Genomic DNA, 22,192 nt, shown 5'->3' with positions numbered 1-22,192 from the left:
TTCCCAAAGGCAATGAAGCAACTAAAAGCAAAAGTTTACCTTGCCAAGAAAATTATAGTAATAGACGGCCAAGCAAAATTTAAGTCCCTGAATAAAGTATAATAGCAAAAGTGATTAACAGCTGTACTTAAGGAGTGCTATATTTCAAACTACCCGCGATATATATCTTTTTTTCAATTAAAGGTTTCTACAATATTTTATTAGAAGGCGAATGAGTTATTTAAAAGTTTAGTATTAAAATGAATTGTGAATTTAAATCTAAATATAGTGTCAAGCAAATAATACACTACAATATTAGTTTAAAGCTATACCTAACGAAGTGTGTAAATGTAAATTATATTAGCGATGAAGTGAACAAGCGTGAAAAGCAAAGCTCTTGTGTTATTCTACGTTGCGTTTAATAAAAATTTAATGTGAAGCATAAAAAGTGATTGGCAAAAATGAGAAGAATGACCTTTGGACTTTTTGTTAGTAGTGAAAATGTTGACGGTAGCAATGAATTCTTATGATTATGAGTGTTAATGTTAATGAGGAATGGAAAGAATAAAATATAAGGAACGATCTTACGTATCTTTTCTTATGTAAACCTCCTGTGACTTGATCCTATGAGACTTCGAATGGTGGTGTTGGTTGTGTTGTACTCAGCTGATGCGGAAATGTTGTACGTTTGTTGGATTGTTGTTTTTAAATTTTGTCGGTGAGCTGGATTCGGACTTCTTCTGTAGATAAATATGGGAGTTCCACGAAGGTAATCTACCTGAGGCGCTGCTTAAATTTGAAGTATAGGTAGGCGTTGCAAAAACAGAAGATCTTCTTTTTCAAGCAGTGGCCACGAATTTCCCGCGGAATGTAGACCCAGGTAGGTTGATAGGCGTCCTAGGCTCCAAAAGGCTTCTTTGAAAGACCCGATGTATAATATTCTTCCGATTATTATGTTGAGGTTCGAAGGACCATATGTTGGCGCCGTTGCGATGAGATGTCGGGTGCAAGGCTTATTATTAATAAAAGTGGACTGTATTTATAGCTAGTTTATTAAATCGGATCAAAATTAGTACAATTTCACGGGACCCACAATGATTGTGCGTTTTTCGTTGATGCACGTTGTTTTAATTTGCAAGTCCACGCCTCTCCTCCGCTTCCGCCGCGGTGAGGAAAATGGGTTGCTATGTTTCGAACAGAAATTTAAGTTACAAAAAAAACAAAAGCAACACAATACACACATTATTTTGTACATCAACTTACACTATAAGACTATATATAATACTCATCGGACTAAATCACCTTATAAATATTTTAAAATAGCTTTTCTATATGCTATAAGTACCAAGCAAAAGATGTCAGCATTAGAAAAGTTAGCATCATACAACCTACAAGATATACGGACGAAAGAGTTAGAAGTATATTTCGTTCGAGCCGTGGACATGTGGAAATAATGTGGAAGGTCTGTTTAGAATGCGCGGAAATACGACTACATTTAAATGAAAATTTGAAAAGAAGGTAGCTAGTATCAATCTCATTATTTATTATTTTATATAAAAACATTTGATCCCTCAGTAGCCTACGATCGACTAGAGAGATAAATTATGTCGATTCTGGTGAGTCAAAGCGACGACAATGGTATAAGATATGTTTAAAAAACTTTTTTTGGACTCTTTCCAGTCGCTCAATATAAATATTATATTGGGGATTCCAGGCGACGGAGCCATATTCCAATATAGATCGTACAAAACTGTTGTACAACAGAATCAGAGTAGATGGTCTTTTAAAATCTTTACCAACTCTAAGTATAAAGCCTAACATTTGAAAATCCTTATTTATTATTTCATTAACTTGAACATAAAAATCAAACTGGAATCCAAATAAATACCCAAATCACGGATAACTGTGGTGCGTACCAAAGTTTGAATATTGATAGAATAGTCATACAAGATATTCGATCTACCACGTGAGAATGTGATAACAGTACTTTTTATAAAAATATTTTTTTCTTATACTATTTTTAATTTAAATTTATTAAGATTTATTTTCTATTTTTTAGTAGGATTTTCTATAAAAGCGTATTTTTTTAGTTTTTTTAAACTATTATTTTATTTTTTTGTAGTTCATTCAAGATATGTGATGTTTTTAAACTATCTTACTTACGTCAACTTAATTATTATAATAGATTACTAAGTCTGACTTAAAGAAAGATAAGAGTCGCATAGCGATTATGAAAGCGATACAAATACAAATTGTTTTAGTTATCGTGTATCATTCACAGTACGTATTAAGAACGCGAGCAGCGTAACACAAAAATACAATGAATTTTCAAACGATTCATTTGTTGGTGTTAAGTGCGCTCGCTTGCGATGCATATAAGATATTGCTCGTGTTTCCGTTCCCTTCGAAAAGCCACGCTATTCTTGGAGAGGGTTACGTCAGGAATCTCCTCAAAGCAGGACATGAAGTGAGTATTCAGTTCGGTATTCACACGGTTTCATAGATTTTTTTTGGATTATTTAGTGTTAATTTTAATTAAAGACATTTCTTAAATAATTGTTAGTTTAATCATCAAATAAATAAATGACTGTTGTTTAACTCACCTGACATACTAACTAAACACATCCTTACTTACTTACTTATTAGTAAACTGCACGTAATAATGACTTTCATAATAGGGGAAGTGCCTATCATATTCTTCTACAGTTTAATCGCATAGTCTTATCTGAAACATGATTTTTTCAGATAAATGACTTTTAAATTTCAGGCCGTATGCTACCTGCATGTCTGCCTACAAAGGCAGACATGCAGGTAGGAAAGAGAAGGGTTTTTTTTTTTTGGTCAGGAGGAAATCGCCAGACTTCCGCCCACTACTGGGATGGAGGGCGGGGCTTGTCGGAATCGAACTGACTGAAACCTCCTGTCGCTCAAAAACCCACGTCTGAACCTCGTATGAGACAGAACCCATGGAAAGGCAGAGGGGGATGTGAAGCATTTAGTTCGGAGCACATCTCTCCCATCACCCTCTCCTCGAGACGCCGACCGGCAGTCGTCCGCGCCTTGACCACCAGCCCTCTCGATCGGCAGGCTATCTGGAGCGGGCCTAGATGGTGCCGGTTAGAATGGGTTATCTTACGGAAAACCCGGCTGGGTCAGAACCAGCGTGGGTCGAGGATAGCCGGCCTTCCTTCACCCAAATGCTCTTGCGTAAAACGCGTGCTGAGCAGCTTGCATGTCGTCTTTTTAGGCCCCCTTCGCCGGTCCCCAAACCAACGTGTAAGGGGAACCGCCTCTCTGGCTCTCGCTCGTCGACGGATGGCGGCGGGCTTGTGCATCTCTTACGCGCTTCGCCGCCTCCTTCTGCGAGATGGTGCTTTATCCCCCATTATGGCGGATATTACTCGAGCCTCAAGCTGCACGGCGGGCAACCTAGACTACACTAGGTATGTGGACCTCGAGTCTACCCGACCTCCTTTTCCTTCGGCTCGTAAACTTCCCAACTTCCCAACCCAGTTGTGTTCACGTTTTATGCGGCCATAACCGCTTCTAAGCCCCTTGCTCCCAAGCCCTAAATCCAGTCCCATAGAAATGCTCCTCCCCCGAGGTCGAAGGGTCGCGCCCAGGAGGAACTGCGCCGCCTATAATGGTGGAGGCTCTTCCTAATTGACCTCGCCACATGGCTGCCATTAGAGATCGCCTTCAGCGCCGGTTTTAGATTCCTGCCGTCGTCGGCCGAGGAATACAGGGTTGTCCAGGCCTACCTATCGGAGACCTCTACCAGAGATGGTACCATTAAGTGGTACTGTTATGCCCTGGCAAAAGAGCAGGAATTCAGAATCAGAATCTGGAGGCGATCATTCGCCGGAAGAGGGGCTTGAGGAGGCTTTGGGTGACAGCTCGTTGCCCCAGGATTAAGCGCGAGATCGGATCGTTTGGAACCTCTGGGTCTGCGGCGGGACTTTCGATTCCCTCTGTATTTTGTACCGTATGTTCCATGGGGAGTGCTCTGAGGAATTATTTGAGATGATACCGGCATCTCGTTTTTACCACCGCACCGCCCGCCACCGGAGTAGAGTTGGGATTCCACGTGGGAGGAGCGGATTGAGGAGGCCCACGAGAACCCGCTTTCCGTGGCCCTCGACCGACTTTGCCGCCAGCTCTCAAATCGGCCTGTCCCCGATTATCCTTTAGTGGACGAGAGGGGCAACCGATGCTTCTCGGGTTAGGCTCGCTTCTCCATCAAACGAATAAAGAGGCGCAAGGCGCCGGGTGAGAACGGTATTAGGGAGGGCCTAACATTCTTCCACTTCCCCGAAAAGATCGTGTCTTATATGACACGGCTGTTTTACTCTATTCTGTCCACAGGGCACTTCCCGGGAATTTGCAAATTGGGCAAGGTCATTACCTTTCCAACCCCGGCTAGGATAGGAAAAACCCCTCCAGTTACCGTCCGATCACCCTGCTGTCGCATGTGGGCAAGTTGTTCGAGCGGCTGCTGCTGAGAAGGGTGTCCTTCTCAGACAATTCGGGCTTCGTAGCGGTCACTCGACAACGCTGCAATTGGTTCGCGTTGTGCACAACTTGGCGGATCGGTCCAAAGCACGCCAATACGCGGCTGCACTCTTTCTCGATATCAAGAAAGCCTTTGACCGTGTCTGGCATGCGGGATTGGTCTACAAGTTGTTGCGGATCGCGGACCTCCAGCACGCCTAAGTGAGACTGCTGGAGTCGTACCTGGAGGGAACATCCTTCCTTGTCGCGGTCAAGGGTGCCAAATCGTCGGTGCGCCCAGTCACGGCCGGGGTTCCTCAGGGAAGCGTCCTGGGACCATTCCTCTGCGCTCTCTATACTAACGACATAAGGGCCATGGCAAGATAGGAGTGATATGGCATGTATAGGAAGAACCTTCCCATGCAGGCTTATCGATCTGCATTATCACCAAGAAAGTACATTTACCGCACTTTGGCTAGTCTAAAAATCTCTGTAACAAAAAAAAGCACTTTGGCTAGTCTAAAAATCTCTGTAACAAAAAAATATATACATTACAAACATTATTTCAGGTGACCTACATAACGCCATATCCGAGAGATCCGGCTCCCAATTTACGGATCATCCAAGTTTCACAGCATGACTTCGAGGAAAAAATTAGTAAATATACAGTTTTGTTTGTTCATTTCTTTGTTTTTATTGTCACTGTCAATAAGAGTCGAGATGTGTGTACTAGCTTAAATTTATTAAAAGAAAATCGATACTGCGGGAAGTACAAAAATGTTACAGGTTGTCATAATTGAGAAATCCATGAATGCAACAGACTCACCAGTGTGAGTTGATGACGAAGATGTCTTTCCTGAATGAATTCTTGAATGTGCGGCGGTATTTAAATTGTTGATGTCTATGGGCTCCGGTAACCACTTAGCACCAGGTGGACGTGAGCTCGCCCATTTAAGCATTAAAATTAAAAAAAAGAACAGCATGCCATATAGACTTGTTCACTCTTTAAATTAATAAATATTAAATGAAGTTCAAGTTAGGTTCCTTGAACAAGCTCGCCCAGAGCACGCATACAGAAATCCGTATGCAACTTAGTAACCGTATATGGGTTGACAATGAATGTGACTGACATTATTGCAAAAGCAAAGTCGTGATGACTAGCCAATATATTAAACAATGATAAGGTTCGATTAATTACTGCAACATGACGTTATTAATAACGAGGTTAAATCGTCGGTGCAGCACGAACTCCACGGATAGTAACTGCATCCTGCAATTGCTGTGGTCACCACAACTTGCTGTACCCGAGTAGTATTCCAAGAAATGATAACATGAAAATTGTTGCAGCTGTTCGATTTTTAGCTCAAGAGATTAATTAAAACGTTAAGATAAAACATCATCATTGCTAATTTTACACTATTCCATGTACGTTTCGCTTCTTTAAGGCCTGCTTTTCATTAAGATGGGTAATATAGTCAATATTTGAAATTCCCCTTATGACTCAAGTTTCTTAAAGCAACAGGCAGTCTATGAGCTTTTCGGGTGTCATAATATGTAATGATCAGACTTAAAATCCATATATGTAATCATTTGAATGTATCTATAGACCTGAAAAACTAAATCCGATTTCTTATATTACCGAATATGAATTATTTTTTAAATATATCAAATCGCATATTCTCGGAACCTAATGTTAAAAAAAGTGAAAATGAACATAGACCCAAATGTAACAAATGCAAAATCGATGCCGGCCCACTTTGCTTTCCGGCGTTTGGTGTTCAACTTTGATTCGATCGCTACCAAACTCATTCATTATTCACCAAATCAATCTGAAGATGATCTGAAAATTTACCCGTTTCGAAGTCTATACGGAACATATATGACTAATGACTTTTATATTTATAGATGAATCTTGTATTTCAGACTCCACGTTAACCATAGAAAAGCTAATAGACTACAGTTTTACAGTAATGGAAATGTTTAACATTACGAAGTCTTTTATTTATACAGCTAATGATACAGTAGCTAATACGGAAGTACAACAGCTGATGTTAGATCCACAGACACATTTTGATGTTGTTGTTGCAGAATGGATGATAACTGAAATTTTTAGTGGGTAAGATGAACAATCGTGAATTAGTAGTGAAAATCTAATAAATAAAACAATCGCGTAATGACTAATGCTAAAGATAATTACGAATCCAAACGAAGTCACGATAAAAATATTTTTTTAAATTAAGAAAATCCTTGGATATATCAAATCTAGTGACTGAGCCCATATCCATTATTTCAATATAAAATTAGGAACATAATATAGGTTAAAAAAATATTGACATCGGTACCACCACATCAGAAATCAATTGAAGAGCCTTTACACATTAACACCATATCGAGGGGTAAAGGCTATTGGGTTTAAGCGAAATTTCGCTTAATACGCGACATTTATCTTTGTAATTAAAGATGCGTTTTATTTGGTATTAGCATCAATAATTCGATGCTTTTAATTGAACTTCAATTAAGTTCACTCTATTCAAACAGCTGAAAAAGTTTTGAAACTTTAAATAGCTCTCCTATAAAGTTGCAATAATGTCACTTAAACTAAATAACGTTTCTTCAACCCACGATATTATGAAATTATCTGTCGATATAGTATTGTGAACGGCATATCTACGAGACCGAATCCGAAAGAAGGAAGCTGAGATGATGAAGATGATGATGATGAACGGCATATTTCTATATTGGATTATAAGAGTAATCATAGATATTTATATATCAAAATGTGACAGGAAAGTTTTTTTTCAGCTTCAGTGTAATTTTCAACTGTCCACTCATATGGTCTTCTTCAATGGAACCACATAGCTGGATATTGCCTTTGATAGACGAGATTCCCCATCCTGCCTATTCATCAAATATATTAGGGCTTTTTGAACCGCCATACAATTTCGTCCAAAGAGCAATAAACACTTCGTTGGAGATTGCGTTAAAAGTAATTAAATGGTAAGCGTAAAAGACAAAAAATTTACGGCAACTAATTTTGCATCAAAATGCAGTTGTTTTCTTTTTAAATAATTGATTCATTGTGATGAAAACACGTTTTAAAAAAATACCTTATTCAATTAGTACTTTGGCCAACCTACCTGATCTGCGCTAGTAAATGTATAACCAAGTTGATTTAGTATTTAACAATTTGTTTATAAATAGGCTTGTCACTTTAATAGAAGAACAGATTTATAAAGAAGGATTTGCAGCTGCATTCAAAGCAAAAGGTCTTATTCAGCCAAGCTTAGAGGAATTGAGATACTCTGCTGCTTTGGTTTTGGGAAATTCCCACATTTCTTCTGGAGCTCCGCTGAAATTGCCACAAAATTACAAGGCTATTGGCGGTTATCATATAGATGAACAATCTAAGCCATTGCCCAAGGTAGGAAGACAATGATTAAACATTATTTATATTATTTAATGGACCTAAACTACTTACTTACTACTACTACTACTACTACCATGAACTGCTCCTAGAAACGTGTAAAATAAAATAAAATTTACAAATTTGAAAATATTATCTTTCTTTTAGGATTTTAAGAACATTCTAGACAACTCGAAGCACGGCGTTATTTATTTCAGTCTAGGATCGATGGCTCCAAGTAAATCGATGCCTGCAGCAATAAAAAACGGATTATTTGAAATGTTTAGGAGTTTAAAATATACTGTTATATGGAAATTCGAAGATGAATTTCAAAATGTTCCTGACAACGTTCACATCGTAAAATGGGCTCCACAGCAAAGCATACTAGGTACACTAGATCAAACTCGAACAAAAATCGATGCAGTGAAACCCATTTTCATCATCATCATCATCATCATCAACAGCCCACAGTCATCTACTGCTGGACATAGGCCTCTCCCAATCCACAACACTGAGCCCGGCCTACGGCTCTCCTCATCCACTTCTTGCCGGCCACCGTTCGGAGGTCATCGCACCACCTAGCCAGGGGGCGTCCCACGTTATGTCTTCCGCTGCGCAGTCTCCACTCGAAAACCCGTCTGCTCCAGCGATCGTCAGTCTTTTTTTTTTTATTGCCCTTGTAGGCAGACGAGCATACGGCCAACCTGATGGTGAGTGGTTACCGTCGCTCATGGACTTCAGCAATGCCAGGGGCAGAGCCAAGCCGCTGCCTACCAATACGGCATCTCCAATCTTACGGCATATATGGCCAGCCCACTGCCATTTCAGCCTGCTGACTCTTTGAGCTATGTCGATGACTTCAGTTCTCTGTCGAATAATCTCATTCCGGATTTTATCCTTCAGAGAAACTTCGAAACGCTTCGCTTATGAAACGACATTTTCATAAGCGATCAGTTATATAGGTTATATTTCTATATTTTAGCACACCCTAACTGCATTCTCTTCATCACCCACGGTGGCTTATTGTCTACAACGGAAACATTACATTACGGTGTTCCTATTATTGGAATGCCTATGTTTGGAGATCAGGTCATGAATATCAAGAAGGCTGTCCATAAAGGCTTTGGACTAGAAGTGAAACTTAACTTCGATACTCCAAAGAACTTGAAAGCAGCTATAAATGAGGTTTTGTCCAATCAAAAGTAAGTGTATTTTTATAATTATTTCATAAATTACATTTAATAGGTTTACATTAAAATATTATTATATACCACTTGTAGGTTGCAAAATTTAAATTACTATGAAATAAATAACTAGGAACAAATCGAGCACGATCATTCGGCCCCAATTCAGGATTCCCTGGGTTGTGGGTACCAGAGACAGATAAAGGTACTTATATATGTTTAAATATACATAAATAGATAATAAACACCCAGAACAAGACCAAACAAACCTGTTCATCGCACAATGTATGCCCGATATGGGAATCGACCCTACGACCCTCGGCGCTAATGTAAAAGCAGCACAACTTCTCTCAATTCAAAACGAAATCCTGTACTGCTGCTAATTGCAATATTGAACCTTTGACCTTACAGAATAGGAACTTAGCGTGAGACCTCATCTTTACTTGATTTCTAAAGTGGTACGGTCCAAATGTGGTTATCTGGAAATTTTATACATGTGGCTGTGTGGAAATTTTATTTTCATGTACTATAAAAATCTTTTTACTATTAAAAGTGTTTAAAAATGATCAATAGACAATCAATTTCTTGGCAAAAATCCGGCACTAGTCCGTTTCAAATCAAATCGAATCGAAAAAATATTCAACATAAATGAAAGTACATACTTGTAGAACGTCAAAAGAACTACCGCCAATTCACAAAAACTAGCCTCCATCCTGAGAAGAATTGGCAAGAAACTCAACGGGCATGTAATTTTTTTTTTTAATATTAGATAAAAAAAAGTGTGTGTGTCCGCTCCGACGCACGACTGGAGTTTACTGGATATAAAAAATTAAACGAAACAATACGAGAAATAGTTCTATATTACGACAACACGATACACTACAGATTATTAACAAATTAACGAGACACAAAACAAACGACTAACAAATATATGAAAATACAATAATGAGAGAAACGCGCGATCAGTACGAGGCTTTGTGGCGGACTGCCGGCGCAGCAGCCCGGCGTCACCTGCGATAACGCATTTCGTGTGACATGCGCAATCAGGCGCATAACGCATTTCGTGTGACATGCTAGTACGATTTTGGTCCCCATAATTTTCATACCCCGGGCCTATATATGTAAATCGATTCTAAAGGAGTAAACTCCAAAAAAAAGTGTGTGTGTCCGCTCCGACGCACGACTGGAGTTTACTGGATATAAAAAATTAAACGAAACAATACGAGAAATAGTTCTATATTACGACAACACGATACACTACAGATTATTAACAAATTAACGAGACACAAAACAAACGACTAACAAATATATGAAAATACAATAATGAGAGAAACGCGCGATCAGTACGAGGCTTTGTGGCGGACTGCCGGCGCAGCAGCCCGGCGTCACCTGCGATAACGCATTTCGTGTGACATGCGCAATCAGGCGCATAACGCATTTCGTGTGACATGCTAGTACGATTTTGGTCCCCATAATTTTCATACCCCGGGCCTATATATGTAAATCGATTCTAAAGGAGTAAACTCCAAAAAAAAGATTTTTTTTTTAAATATTCATTTTTACAATGAGTATTATAACGTAACAATTATTACAATATTGAAATGCCCGGAGCGAGCAACTCATTCCCACTTTGTGCAATCTTCTAGATAATCATTGACTTTATAGTAAGCTTTATTGCACAAATGCTCTTTAGTAGTTTCTTAAACCTATGTATATGTAGGTTCTGAACATCTTGTGGGATTTTGTTGTACAGACGCACAGACAAACACCCGAATGAATTTCGTATCTTATGTAACCTACTCATCGGCACAACAAGCTTGTGTTTGTTCCTAGTATTTCTATTATGTATGTCCGACATTTTAGGAAACTCCTCAATATGTTTACGAACATACAACAAATTTTCAAAAATGTACTGGGATGGCATAGTGAGAACTTTAATTTCTTTAAATTTTTCCCTCAGGGATTCCCTTGAGTGCATGTTATAAATAGCACGTATAGCTCTTTTCTGCAGAATAAATATCATTTCTACATGGGCCGCATTGCCCCATAGCAAAATGCCATAGCTAAGCAAGCCGTGTCCGCGTTTGTTAACATTCTAATTCTTTTTACTGCGTATGCTGCAGAGCTGAGCTTACTCGCCAATTTATGAATATGAGGTCCCCACTGCAGTTTGGAGTCCACTGTTATACCAAGAAATACGGTTGACTCAACAAGCTCCAATGATTCCTCACAAACAATTACATTACTATCTACTTGTCTCACATTTAAAGATGATTTAATACATTTTAAAGTAAATTTAATTCATTTTTTCTCACTATTCAATAATAGGTTATTGATACACAACCAATGAACCACACACGAAATCGCATCATTCACTTCGTCATAGACTTCCAATTGTCGATTCGTCATATTCTTTTATAGTAAGACCCGCTATTGGCATATGACGGTTTATATCCTAGAACTACAGCTCACAGAGATCATTTTTGCCACACACCCAAGATGTTCCCTGAGCTCTACGCCATTTCTTCAAACGAGGATCGACTTTAATCACACAATGGTGTCACCTAAGAGTGAAAGTAATCACTTGATCACTGAGATGTCTGTCAGCTCGTATACCAATAAAAATAAATAAACTATAATATTATTAAACTTAGTTGAATTTTAATCATAAAGCTGTTATCGCCAAACATACATAATACACACTAATGCTACAAAATGATTTATAACAAAACGACATTGGATTACAGATCAATCTTATCATAAAATCCAATGAAATCATTTCGTGTTTTCTAGTGATGAATTTAAGTGCGCAAATAACTTAAGTGGAAATAAAATACGTTTTTAGGTATCGCGATCGAGTTAAGGAGTTGTCGTTGATATATCACGATCGTCCGGTGTCTCCGGGTGCTGAGCTGGTCCACTGGGTGGAGCATGTCGTCAAGACTAAAGGAGCTCTCCATCTGCGCTCACAGGCGCTGCACGTGCCTTTGTACCAGAAGCTGTTATTAGATATAATCTTCGTGTCGTTATTGTTGTTCCTTGGTTTTGTATTCTTCATCAAATATATGGTGACCCGGTGTTTGAAGAAGAAAATAGATATTAGAAAAAAAACTTTGTAGCTTTAAACCTTATACTAATTATATTTCAAAACGAACTGCAAATTCCTAAGTACAACTCGACCAAGCTAAGTTTGCACCTCGCTGGTATGCGGCGCCCGCCCACTTCCCCGCTCACCTTCCCGCGATCGCCCTGTCGCGTCAGTACAGTTAGCATCTTTGTTGCTGACACGCGTCATACGAGTTTTCGTCTCCCTATCTGTTGAATTTTAAATTTTTTAACTGTTCTTGTTAGGTTTTTTGTTTATGTTTAGCTATATTATTGAACTATTTTTGTTAAGTTTTTGTTGAACTGTTAACTGTTGTTACTGAACGCTTAACGTTCATTTTTTTTTACTTCGAGAGGATTGTTGTGGGCAACAAAAATGAAAGGAAAGGTGATACAAAGTGAAGGGAGAAACATAATCATGAAAAAGAAACATAAAGGAAAATTATTACTGAGCAATTGTGACGTAATCGATGCGAAGTGCAAACTTAGCTTGGTCGAGTTGTAATGTATACTTATCTATAATTTTTTAATATTATAAAGCCGAAGAGTTTGTTGGTTTGAACGCGCTAATCTCAAGAACTACTTACTGGTCCGATTTGAAAAAATATTTCAGTATTAGATAACTCATTTATCGAGGAAGGCTATATATACGTTATACAACATCACGCTAAGACCAACGCAAGCGGAGCACCAATAAATAATGTTTCAAAATTGGGGTTTTAATCCTTTTTGAGAGCTTCCACTGCGTGCGCTGCGGAAACGGTTAAAGTTTCGCTAAAGTAATGTATGAAAGAATTGTTTCCCTTTAAAAGATCTTTAAAAAAGTCTGCGACAGCATATGTCTATATATTAAGGTTGGCTCACTATAACGTTTTATATGTTTACCAAATTTGTTCTGAAGTAAAGCATTTTTTGAGAAGGTATTTTTATAAATATGATTCTAATCCTTATCCAAATTAATACGTTATTCATTACAACATTGAAACACCAAATCACTTCAAGATAAGCTTTGACAATTATAGATTTTTCTTGATTTCAGATACAAAATTACACACAGATACAAAATTATGGTCGAATTGATAACTTCCTCTTTTGAATTTGGTTAAAAGCGTGATTTTGGTGCCTGGAATAACTCCTTAACATTCTATTATTCAAAAATATTTTCACTTTCTACGTAAATGAAGTGGGGGGATTTTTTGTTTTGTTTTTGACTGAAGCGACGCAAGTCGCTATTCAAACTTTTTAGTATTACAGGTATCTTGTAAAGAACCCCGAGACTACGAGAACCTACGAGACCCTGCTAGAAATCAAACGAGGCTGGTGCAGAGCGCGCACCGCCTGTCAGTATGGCCGTATCGGCGCGATGGATGATTCACGCATTTAAAAGAATCACTTTTAGTTACATAAGTCAAATAATCAACCAAGAAAACATATTTTAACTGTTTAGAATCAATTGTGATGTAATGACACTCATTGTAATGTAAAACAATACGTGATTTATAATCACCACGTGTTATTTCAATACTTAACCTAAAAACTCATACACGTGTTGATTTGCAAAAATCACTATAAATACCGGCCGCTCTACCGACGATCATTCTCCGCGATAATTTCATCGACATCCTTCTGGTACAGGAAACCTTCCTAAAGCCCTCGCGTCGCGACCCCAAAGTCGCGAACTACGTCATGGTTAGGAATGACAGACTCTCCGCCCCCAAGGGCGGGACTGTCATTTACTATAAGGAGGGCCCTGCACTGCGTCCCTCTCGATACTCCCTCGCTCTTACATATCGAGGCGTCAGTGTGCCGCATCGCGCTGACGGGACACCAGCCGATCGTCATCGCATCCTTCTATCTCCCCCCTGACAAACCCCTCCTGAGCAGTGACCTCGGGACACTGCTCGTTATGGGGGACGCGGTCATTCTGGCAGGCGATTTAAATTGCCACCACACTAGGTGGAACTGCCATCGCACGAATGTGAACGGTAGGCGTCTCGACGCGTTCATAGACGACCTCACATTCGAGATATTCAACCCCCCGACCCCCACGTGCTATCCGTACAACGCCGCACGTCGTCCGAGCACAATAGATCTGGCACTGCTGAGGAACGTAACTCTGCGCTTGCGCTCCATCGAGGCAATGTCAGAACTCGACTCAGACCACCGACCTGTCGTCATGCAGCTCGGTCGCCCACTTAACCGCGAACCAGATACGAGGACCATGGTGGATTGGAAGAAGCTGGGCACGTGCTTAGCTGACACCGCTCCACCAATCCTCCCCTGCGGCCCGGATTCAACTCCATCCCCCGAGGACACAGTCGAATCCATAAACATCTTCACTGATCACGTCTCGACCGCGATCGTAAGATCTTCTAAACAAGTCGATGTGGAGGACTGCTTGCACCGCATCAGACTTTCCCCCGAGCTTAGGGATTTCTTAAGAGTCAGGAACGCGGCAATCCGGGCCTACGATCGATATCCCACGGATTCAAACCGGACTCGGATGCGTCGCCTACAGCGGGAGGTCAAATCCCGCCTAAGCGACGCCCGAAACGAAAACTGGGATAGTTACTTAGAAGAACTCGCGCCCACTCACCAAGCATACTGGCGACTAGCTAGGACCCTCAAGTCCGAAACTATCGTCACTATGCCGCCTCTCGTACGCCCCTCAGGCCAACCACCGGCTTACGATGACGATGACAAGGCAGAGTTGCTGGCCAATGGACTGCTAGAGCAGTGCACCACCAGCACTCAACACACGGACTCCGAACACACCGAGTTAGTCGACAGGGAGGTCGAACGCAGAGCTTCCGTGCCGCCCTCGGACGCGTTACCCCCCATTACCACTTCCGAGGTTAAGGAGGCGATCGATAGCCTACAACCACGGAAAGCTCCCGGCTCCGACGGCATCCGCAACCGCGCGCTTAAATTGTTACCAGCCCAACTGATAACGATGTTGGCCACCATTTTAAATGCTGCTATGACGAACTGCATCTTTCCCGCGGCGTGGAAAGAAGCTGACGTTATCGGCATACACAAGCCGGGCAAACCGAAGAACGAAACCGCGAGTTACCGCCCCATCAGTCTCCTCCCGGCGATAGGCAAACTATACGAACGGCTACTTCGTAAACGCCTCTGGGATTTCGTTACCGCGAATAAGATTCTTATAGACGAGCAGTTTGGGTTCCGCGCCAGACACTCATGCGTCCATCAAGTGCACCGCCTCACGGAGCACATCTTACTAGGGCTAAATAGGCGGAAATCCATCCCGACAGGAGCCCTCTTCATTGATATAGCGAAGGCGTTCGACAAAGTCTGGCACAACGGTTTGATTGATATACAAACTGTATAACATGGGAGTGCCAGACAGACTCGTGATCATCATACGAGACTACTTGTCGAACCGTTCGTTCCGATATCGAGTCGAGGGAACGCGTTCCCGCCCCCGTCACGTCACAGCCGGAGTCCCGCAAGGCTCCGCCCTCTCCCCGTTACGCGCTCTTCGCCGATGACACTGCCATCTACTACTCGTGTAGGAAGAAGGCGTTGCTTCATCGACGACTTCAGACCGCAGCTACCACCATGGGACAGTGGTTCCGGAAGTGGCGCATCGACATCAACCCCACGAAAAGCACAGCGGTGCTCTTCAAAAGGGGTCGCCCTCCGAACACCACGTTGAGCATCCCTCTCCCGTCTAGGCACGTCGACACCTCCGCCTCCGCCATTCGCCCAACCACGATGTTCGACCACCCCATACCGTGGGCCCAAAAGATCAAATATTTAGGCGTCACCCTCGACAGAAGGATGACATTCCGCCCTCATATTAAGACGGTACGCGATCGTGCCGCCTTCATTCTAGGACGTCTCTACCCGATGATATGCAGGCGAAGTAAACTGTGCCTTAGAAATAAGGTGACACTCTACAAAACTTGCATACGCCCCGTCATGACCTATGCAAATGTAGTATTCGCTCACACCGCCCGCACTCACCTAAAATCATTTCAAATTAGCCAATCCCGTTTTTGCAGGATAGCCGTCGGAGCCCCGTGGTTCGTCAGGAACGTCGACCTCCATGACGACCTGGACTTAGAGTCCACCAGTAAGTACCTAGTCAGGTCATAAATTCTGTCACATGTTTAATGTAAAATAATTGAAACAAGTTTATTCATTATGTAACCATTCATATACCAAAATGAACTTAACAAAACATAGATTCTTATGACACTAAAGTTTATTCAAAATGACCTCCGTGATTTTGAATACAGGCCTTCAATCTGCGCGGCCAGTCGTCTATCGCAGCACGAACGAGGTCCATGTCAATATCGGCGGCTGCCTTAATCAAGGATGTCTTGAGTGATTCAAATTGGGATGAGGCTTTGAGCACGCCTTTTTCTCCAAGTGTTGCCATATCTTGTAATCTAACGAATTCAAATCTGGACTGGAGGAGGGCCAGTCTTCGTGCCGGATGAAGTCGATTTCATGCGCCGCCAGCCAGTCTTGTGTGCTCTTCGCTCTATGAGCTGGCGCCGAATCTTGTTGAAATACCCAGTGCCTGTTATTGAACATGGTATGAGAAACAGGTTCCACAAGGTTCATCAGGACTGTATTTTGATACACAACTGCATTCGTTTTTACACCTTTCTCACAAAAATGTACCTCTGTTAAGTCCCAATAAGAAACTGCCAACCATACCATGAGCGAGGATGGAAAATGACCTCGTTGGACACGCGGAATACGGTTGCTCGCTTCTTCACTACTGTGTGCGTACACCTTATCATTTTGTTTGTTGTAGCTCTCTTCTACGGTAAAAATTTTTTCATCCGAAAAAAGAATTTCCCGATATTTTTTTCCCGCGTACCGCTTCAACAAAGCGCGGCATCTCTTCAGTCTCAGGTCCATTAGACGAGCATTCAGACGATGTCCTGTTTTTCTTCGATATGCCCGAAGCCCTAAGTCTTCATTTAACACCGTTTTCACCGTGGTTCTGCTTAACCCCATCTGAAGGGCCAACAGTTTCTGCTTACGTTTGGGATTTCTTTGAATTCGCGCCTTCACAGCTTTTATCACTGCTGGAGTCCTAACAGACCGAGGGCGACCACTTCTTGACCTGTCATCTACACTAGAGTCTTCATTGTATCGTTTGGTGGTACGATAAACGAATCTTTTGGTTATATTCAAATTTTTCGGTATGTTAAAAATTTGAATTGGCGCGTAACCGCAACGATGCAACGCAATAACTGCAACACGGTCTTCTTTAAGCGTCCACTCCATATTTAAAAATGAGTAAAATTCTAAAAGTATACATTTTTATTTTCATGAACATTTCGAAATTCGAATTCAATAAACTTTTTTGTGGCCAGCATTCTAAAAGAAAAGTTTTTACTGTGTGACAATACTTATGACCTGACTAGTTATATGCAGTCGGCGTCGATGCGCCACTTCGATAAAGCGGCACGACACGAGAACCCCCTCATCGTGGCCGCCGGTAACTACATTCCCGATCCTGCGGACATAATGGAAAGCAGTCGACGTCGCCCAAAACACGTCATCTCGGATCCTCCCGATCCACTAACGGTGCTTCTAGGTACTTCAAGCACCGGTCACCGTTCTCGTCGAACCCGTCTCGAACACACGTTCGTCTCGTTCACAAAGTTCTCGTGAAGTTTTGTTTCGGAAGCCCAAATATGAGTCATCGTCAAGAAAGCAATAACTGTGACGTCAGCATTGCTGACGTTACAGTTATTGCATTCATTTCAGACATTGCCAGCAATGCTGACGTCACACTTTTTAAAAACGTTCCGCCAGTATCTCCCCCGTCATATATAACTGGATTAATTATTTACCTGATTATTTTATTTTTAAACTGATTTCTTTTAATATTAATAATAAAATGATATGAATTGAATTAAAGTCGTCGCGGCCTAAGGGATAAGACGTCCGGTGCATTCGTGTTGAGGTTCGATGTAACACGAACCCTAGCAAGAGCCGTGCTTCGCAGAATCTACTACCGGATCGAAAACGCGACCCACTGAGAAGATCCGTTGAGAAACTCAGTGGGCTGTGTCTGAGGGTTAATTTACTCGTCGAGCCCGTACGTCGCAAGCGACGTGTTCGACGAGAACGATGACCGGTGCTTGAGGTAACTAAAAGCACCGTTAGTGGATCAGGAGGATCCGAAATGACGTGTTTGGGGCGACGTCGATAGCTTTCCATTCTGTCCGCAGGATTGGGAATGTAGTTACCGGCGCGGCGGCCACGATAAGAGGGTTCTCGTGTCGTGCCGCTTTACCGAAGTGGCACATCGACACCGACTGAAGATACTTATTGATGGACTCTTAAGTCCAGGTCGTCATGGAGGTCGACGTTCCTGACGAACCACGGAGCTCCGACGGCTATCCTGCAAAAACGGGATTGTATGACTAGAAATGATTTTAGGTGAGTGCGGGCCGCGTGAGCGAGCACTACTCTTGCATTGGTCATGACGGGGCGTATGCAAGTTTTGTAGAGTGTCACCTTATTTCTAAGGGTCAATTTACTTCGCCTGCATATCATCGGGTAGAGACGTCCTAGTATGAAGGCGGCACGGTCGCGTACCGTCCCATGGTGGTAGCTGCGATCTGGAGTCGCCGATGTAACAACAACTTCTTCCTACACGAATAGTAGATAGCCGTGTCATAAGCGAAGAGCGCCAGATGGGTCTCCGGAGACCGGGGTATATCGTTGATATACAAACTGAACAGTAAAGGGGAGAGGGCGGAGCCTTGCGGGACTCCGGCTATAACGTGACGTGGGCGAGAGCGCGTTCCCTCGATTCGATATCGGAACGAACGGTTCGACAAATAGTCTTGTATGATGAGCACGAGTCTGTCTGGCACTCCCATGTTGTACAGTTTGTATATCAAACCGTTGTGCCAGACTTTGTCAAACGCCTTCGCTATATAGAAGAAGAGGGCTCCTGTCGGGATGGGTTTCCGCCTATTCAGCCCTAATAAGATGTGCTCCGTGAGGCGGTGCACTTGATGGACGCACGCAGTGTTGCCAACTCGAAATTCGTCAAGGTGGGAGATAGGGTTCTACAAGTTGGTAGTTTCCAACAAATCCTACTATGAAAAGTTAGATCTACCACCCATACCTTTCAAGTCTTTTAGAGACCCTCCAATAAGAACCTGGCATCCTTCATTTACTTTTCGATTGGATAAGACATATTTGAACTAATTTTATTAGAAATCCAATGATAAAACAGAATTACAGGCCGCGGCGCTAATATTTGTACGGCGATAATTTTTCCCATAGTTGAGAATATTTTTGATTGCAATGCATCTTTTTTTAATTTTCGAGGAGTAGAATTTTCTTCGTTTTCACTCTCACTTTCACTCATTTTGATAGTGTTCAATTGAATGTGTTTTAAAAATTACAATCAGTTATTTGTTAATTGAATCGCGTTAGATATAGAGTGTAAACACAGATATGTAGAAATCGTATGTAGCAAGAGTTTTAAGATCCTCAGGATACCGCTGAAGCCATAGACATCGTAACGTCACACATCACCTCGACATTAGATAGGTCATCGAAGCAAGTTGTAGCGGAGGACTTCCTTCACCGCTTCATATTGCCCGACGATATTAGGGAACTCCTTAGAGCTAAGAATGCCTCGATCCGTGCGTACGATAGGTATCCTACCGCGGAAAATCGTATTCGAATGCGTGCCCTACAACGCGACGTAAAGTCTCGCATCGCCGAAGTCCGAGATGCCAGATGGTCTGATTTCTTAGAAGGACTCGCGCCCTCCCAAAGGTCTTACTACCGCTTAGCTCGTACTCTCAAATCGGATACGGTAGTAACTATGCCCCCCCTCGTAGGCCCCTCAGGCCGACTCGCGGCGTTCGATGATGACGAAAAAGCAGAGCTGCTGGCCGATACATTGCAAGCCCAGTGCATGCCCAGCATTCAATCCGCGGACCCTGTTCATGTAGAATTAGTAGACAGTGAGGTAGAACGCAGAGCCTCCTTGCCACCCTTGGACGCGTTACCGCCCGTCACCTCAATGGAAGTTAAAGACCTGATCAAAGACCTACGTCCTCGCAAGGCTCCCGGTTCCGACGGTATATCTAACCGCGTTATTAAACTTTTACCCGTCCAACTCATCGTGATGTTGGCATCTATTTTCAATGCCGCTATGGCTAACTGTATCTTTCCCACGGTGTGGAAAGAAGCGGACGTTATCGGCATACACAAACCCGGTAAACCAAAAAATAATCCGACGAGTTACCGCCCGATTAGCCTCCTCATGTCTCTAGGCAAACTGTATGAGCGTCTGCTCTACAAACGCCTCAGACACTTCGTCTCATCCAAGGGCATTCTCATCGATGAACAATTCGGATTCCGTACAAATCACTCATGCGTTCAACAGGTGCACCGCCTCACGGAGCACATTCTTGTGGGGCTTAATCGACCAAAACCGTTATACACGGGAGCTCTCTTCTTCGACGTCGCAAAAGCGTTCGACAAAGTCTGGCACAACGGTTTGATTTTCAAACTATTCAACATGGGCGTGCCGGATAGTCTCGTGCTCATCATACGGGACTTCTTGTCGAACCGCTCTTTTCGATATCGAGTAGAGGGAACCCGCTCCTCCCCGCGACCACTCACGGCTGGAGTGCCGCAAGGCTCCGTTCTCTCACCGCTCCTATTTAGTTTATTTATTAATGATATTCCCCGGTCGCCGCCGACCCAGCTAGCCTTATTCGCTGACGACACAACCGTTTACTACTCAAGTAGAAACAAGTCCCTAATCGCGAGTAAACTCCAGAGCGCAGCGTTAGCCCTCGGACAGTGGTTCCGAAAATGGCGCATAGACATCAACCCAACGAAAAGCACAGCAGTGTTATTTCAAAGGGGAAACTCACCGCTTATTTCCTCCCGCATTAGGAGGAGAAATATCACTCCCCCGATCACCCTCTTCGGCCAACCTATACCCTGGGTTAGGAAGGTTAAGTACCTGGGAGTCACCCTGGATGCATCCATGACATTCCGCCCACACATAAAAACAGTCCGCGACCGTGCCGCATTCATTCTCGGCAGACTCTATCCCATGATCTGTAAGCGGAGTAAAATGTCCCTTCGGAATAAGGTGACACTTTACAAAACTTGCATAAGACCCGTCATGACTTACGCGAGTGTGGTGTTCGCTCACGCGGCCCGCACACACATAGACACCCTCCAATCCCTACAATCCCGCTTTTGCAGGTTAGCCGTCGGGGCTCCGTGGTTCGTGAGGAACGTTGACCTACACGACGACCTGGGCCTTGAATCAATCCAGAAATACATGAAGTCAGCGTCGGAACGGTACTTCGATAAGGCTATGCGTCATGATAATCGCCTTATCGTTGCCGCCGCTGACTACTCACCGAATCCTGATCATGCAGGAGCCAGTCACCGTCGACGCCCTAGACACGTCCTTACGGATCCATCAGATCCAATAACCTTTGCATTAGATGCCTTCAGCTCTAATACTAGGAGCAGGCTTAGGGACCCCAGTAACCGTACTCGTCGAACTCGACAAAGAGGTCGACGTGCAACCTAGCCCATGCATCAGCCCGCTGAGTTTCTCGCCGGATCTTCTCAGCGGGTCGCGATTCCGATCCGGTAGTAGATTCATTCGCGAAGCAATTGCTCTTGAGTTGTTAGGTCTCCTTCGGAGGCGCTCGGGCAGCTGTTAGCAAATCCCACCCCTCCTGGCTGAGCCTTTGCTCGCCCACCTGTCCTGGTGAAACTGGAAAGGCCTTTGGGCCACCAGTAATTTCTCAATCACAAAAAAAAAAAAAAAAAGTTTTAAGATCTAAAGCCGCCATGATGTATGTTTTTTTTATTTTTATTAAGCCGCCGTGATATGACCTGTACATCAACCTGTAACGCCCTCTATTTTTTAGTAAATTCAAAAAAATTAAAAAAAAAAAAAGGTTAAAAAAGCAAGAGAAAGATTACGAAAAATAAAAAATATATATAGTTTCAATATTATTTTCATGGAGGT

At 42.5% G+C, this 22,192-nt stretch overlaps 1 protein-coding gene across 2 annotated transcripts; it reads left to right on the top strand.

Moving 5' to 3' along the window:
• Positions 1 to 2,203: 2,203 nt before the first annotated feature.
• UGT40B3 (UDP-glycosyltransferase UGT40B3) lies at positions 2,204 to 12,176 on the top strand. Of its 2 annotated transcripts, none has more exons than XM_062669265.1 (8): positions 2,204 to 2,446; positions 5,040 to 5,127; positions 6,394 to 6,586; positions 7,273 to 7,467; positions 7,672 to 7,891; positions 8,042 to 8,261; positions 8,856 to 9,075; positions 9,154 to 9,197. In XM_062669265.1, exons 1-8 carry the CDS (start codon positions 2,300 to 2,302, stop codon positions 9,188 to 9,190), a joined length of 1,320 nt encoding a protein of 439 aa, XP_062525249.1. In that variant the 5' UTR covers positions 2,204 to 2,299; the 3' UTR covers positions 9,191 to 9,197. The 2 variants fall into 2 exon arrangements, with proteins under 2 accessions (XP_062525249.1, NP_001243981.1); NM_001257052.1 differs by lacking the exon at positions 9,154 to 9,197 and adding an exon at positions 11,903 to 12,176 and having other exon boundaries at positions 2,300 to 2,446.
• Positions 12,177 to 22,192: the final 10,016 nt, after the last annotated feature.

This window comes from Bombyx mori, chromosome 7 (assembly GCF_030269925.1).
Source record: "Bombyx mori chromosome 7, ASM3026992v2".
NCBI classification, from domain to species: Eukaryota; Metazoa; Arthropoda; class Insecta; order Lepidoptera; family Bombycidae; genus Bombyx; species Bombyx mori.
Note: the sequence above shows the minus strand (reverse complement) of the source record. Positions and strands in the feature narration are given on the sequence as shown.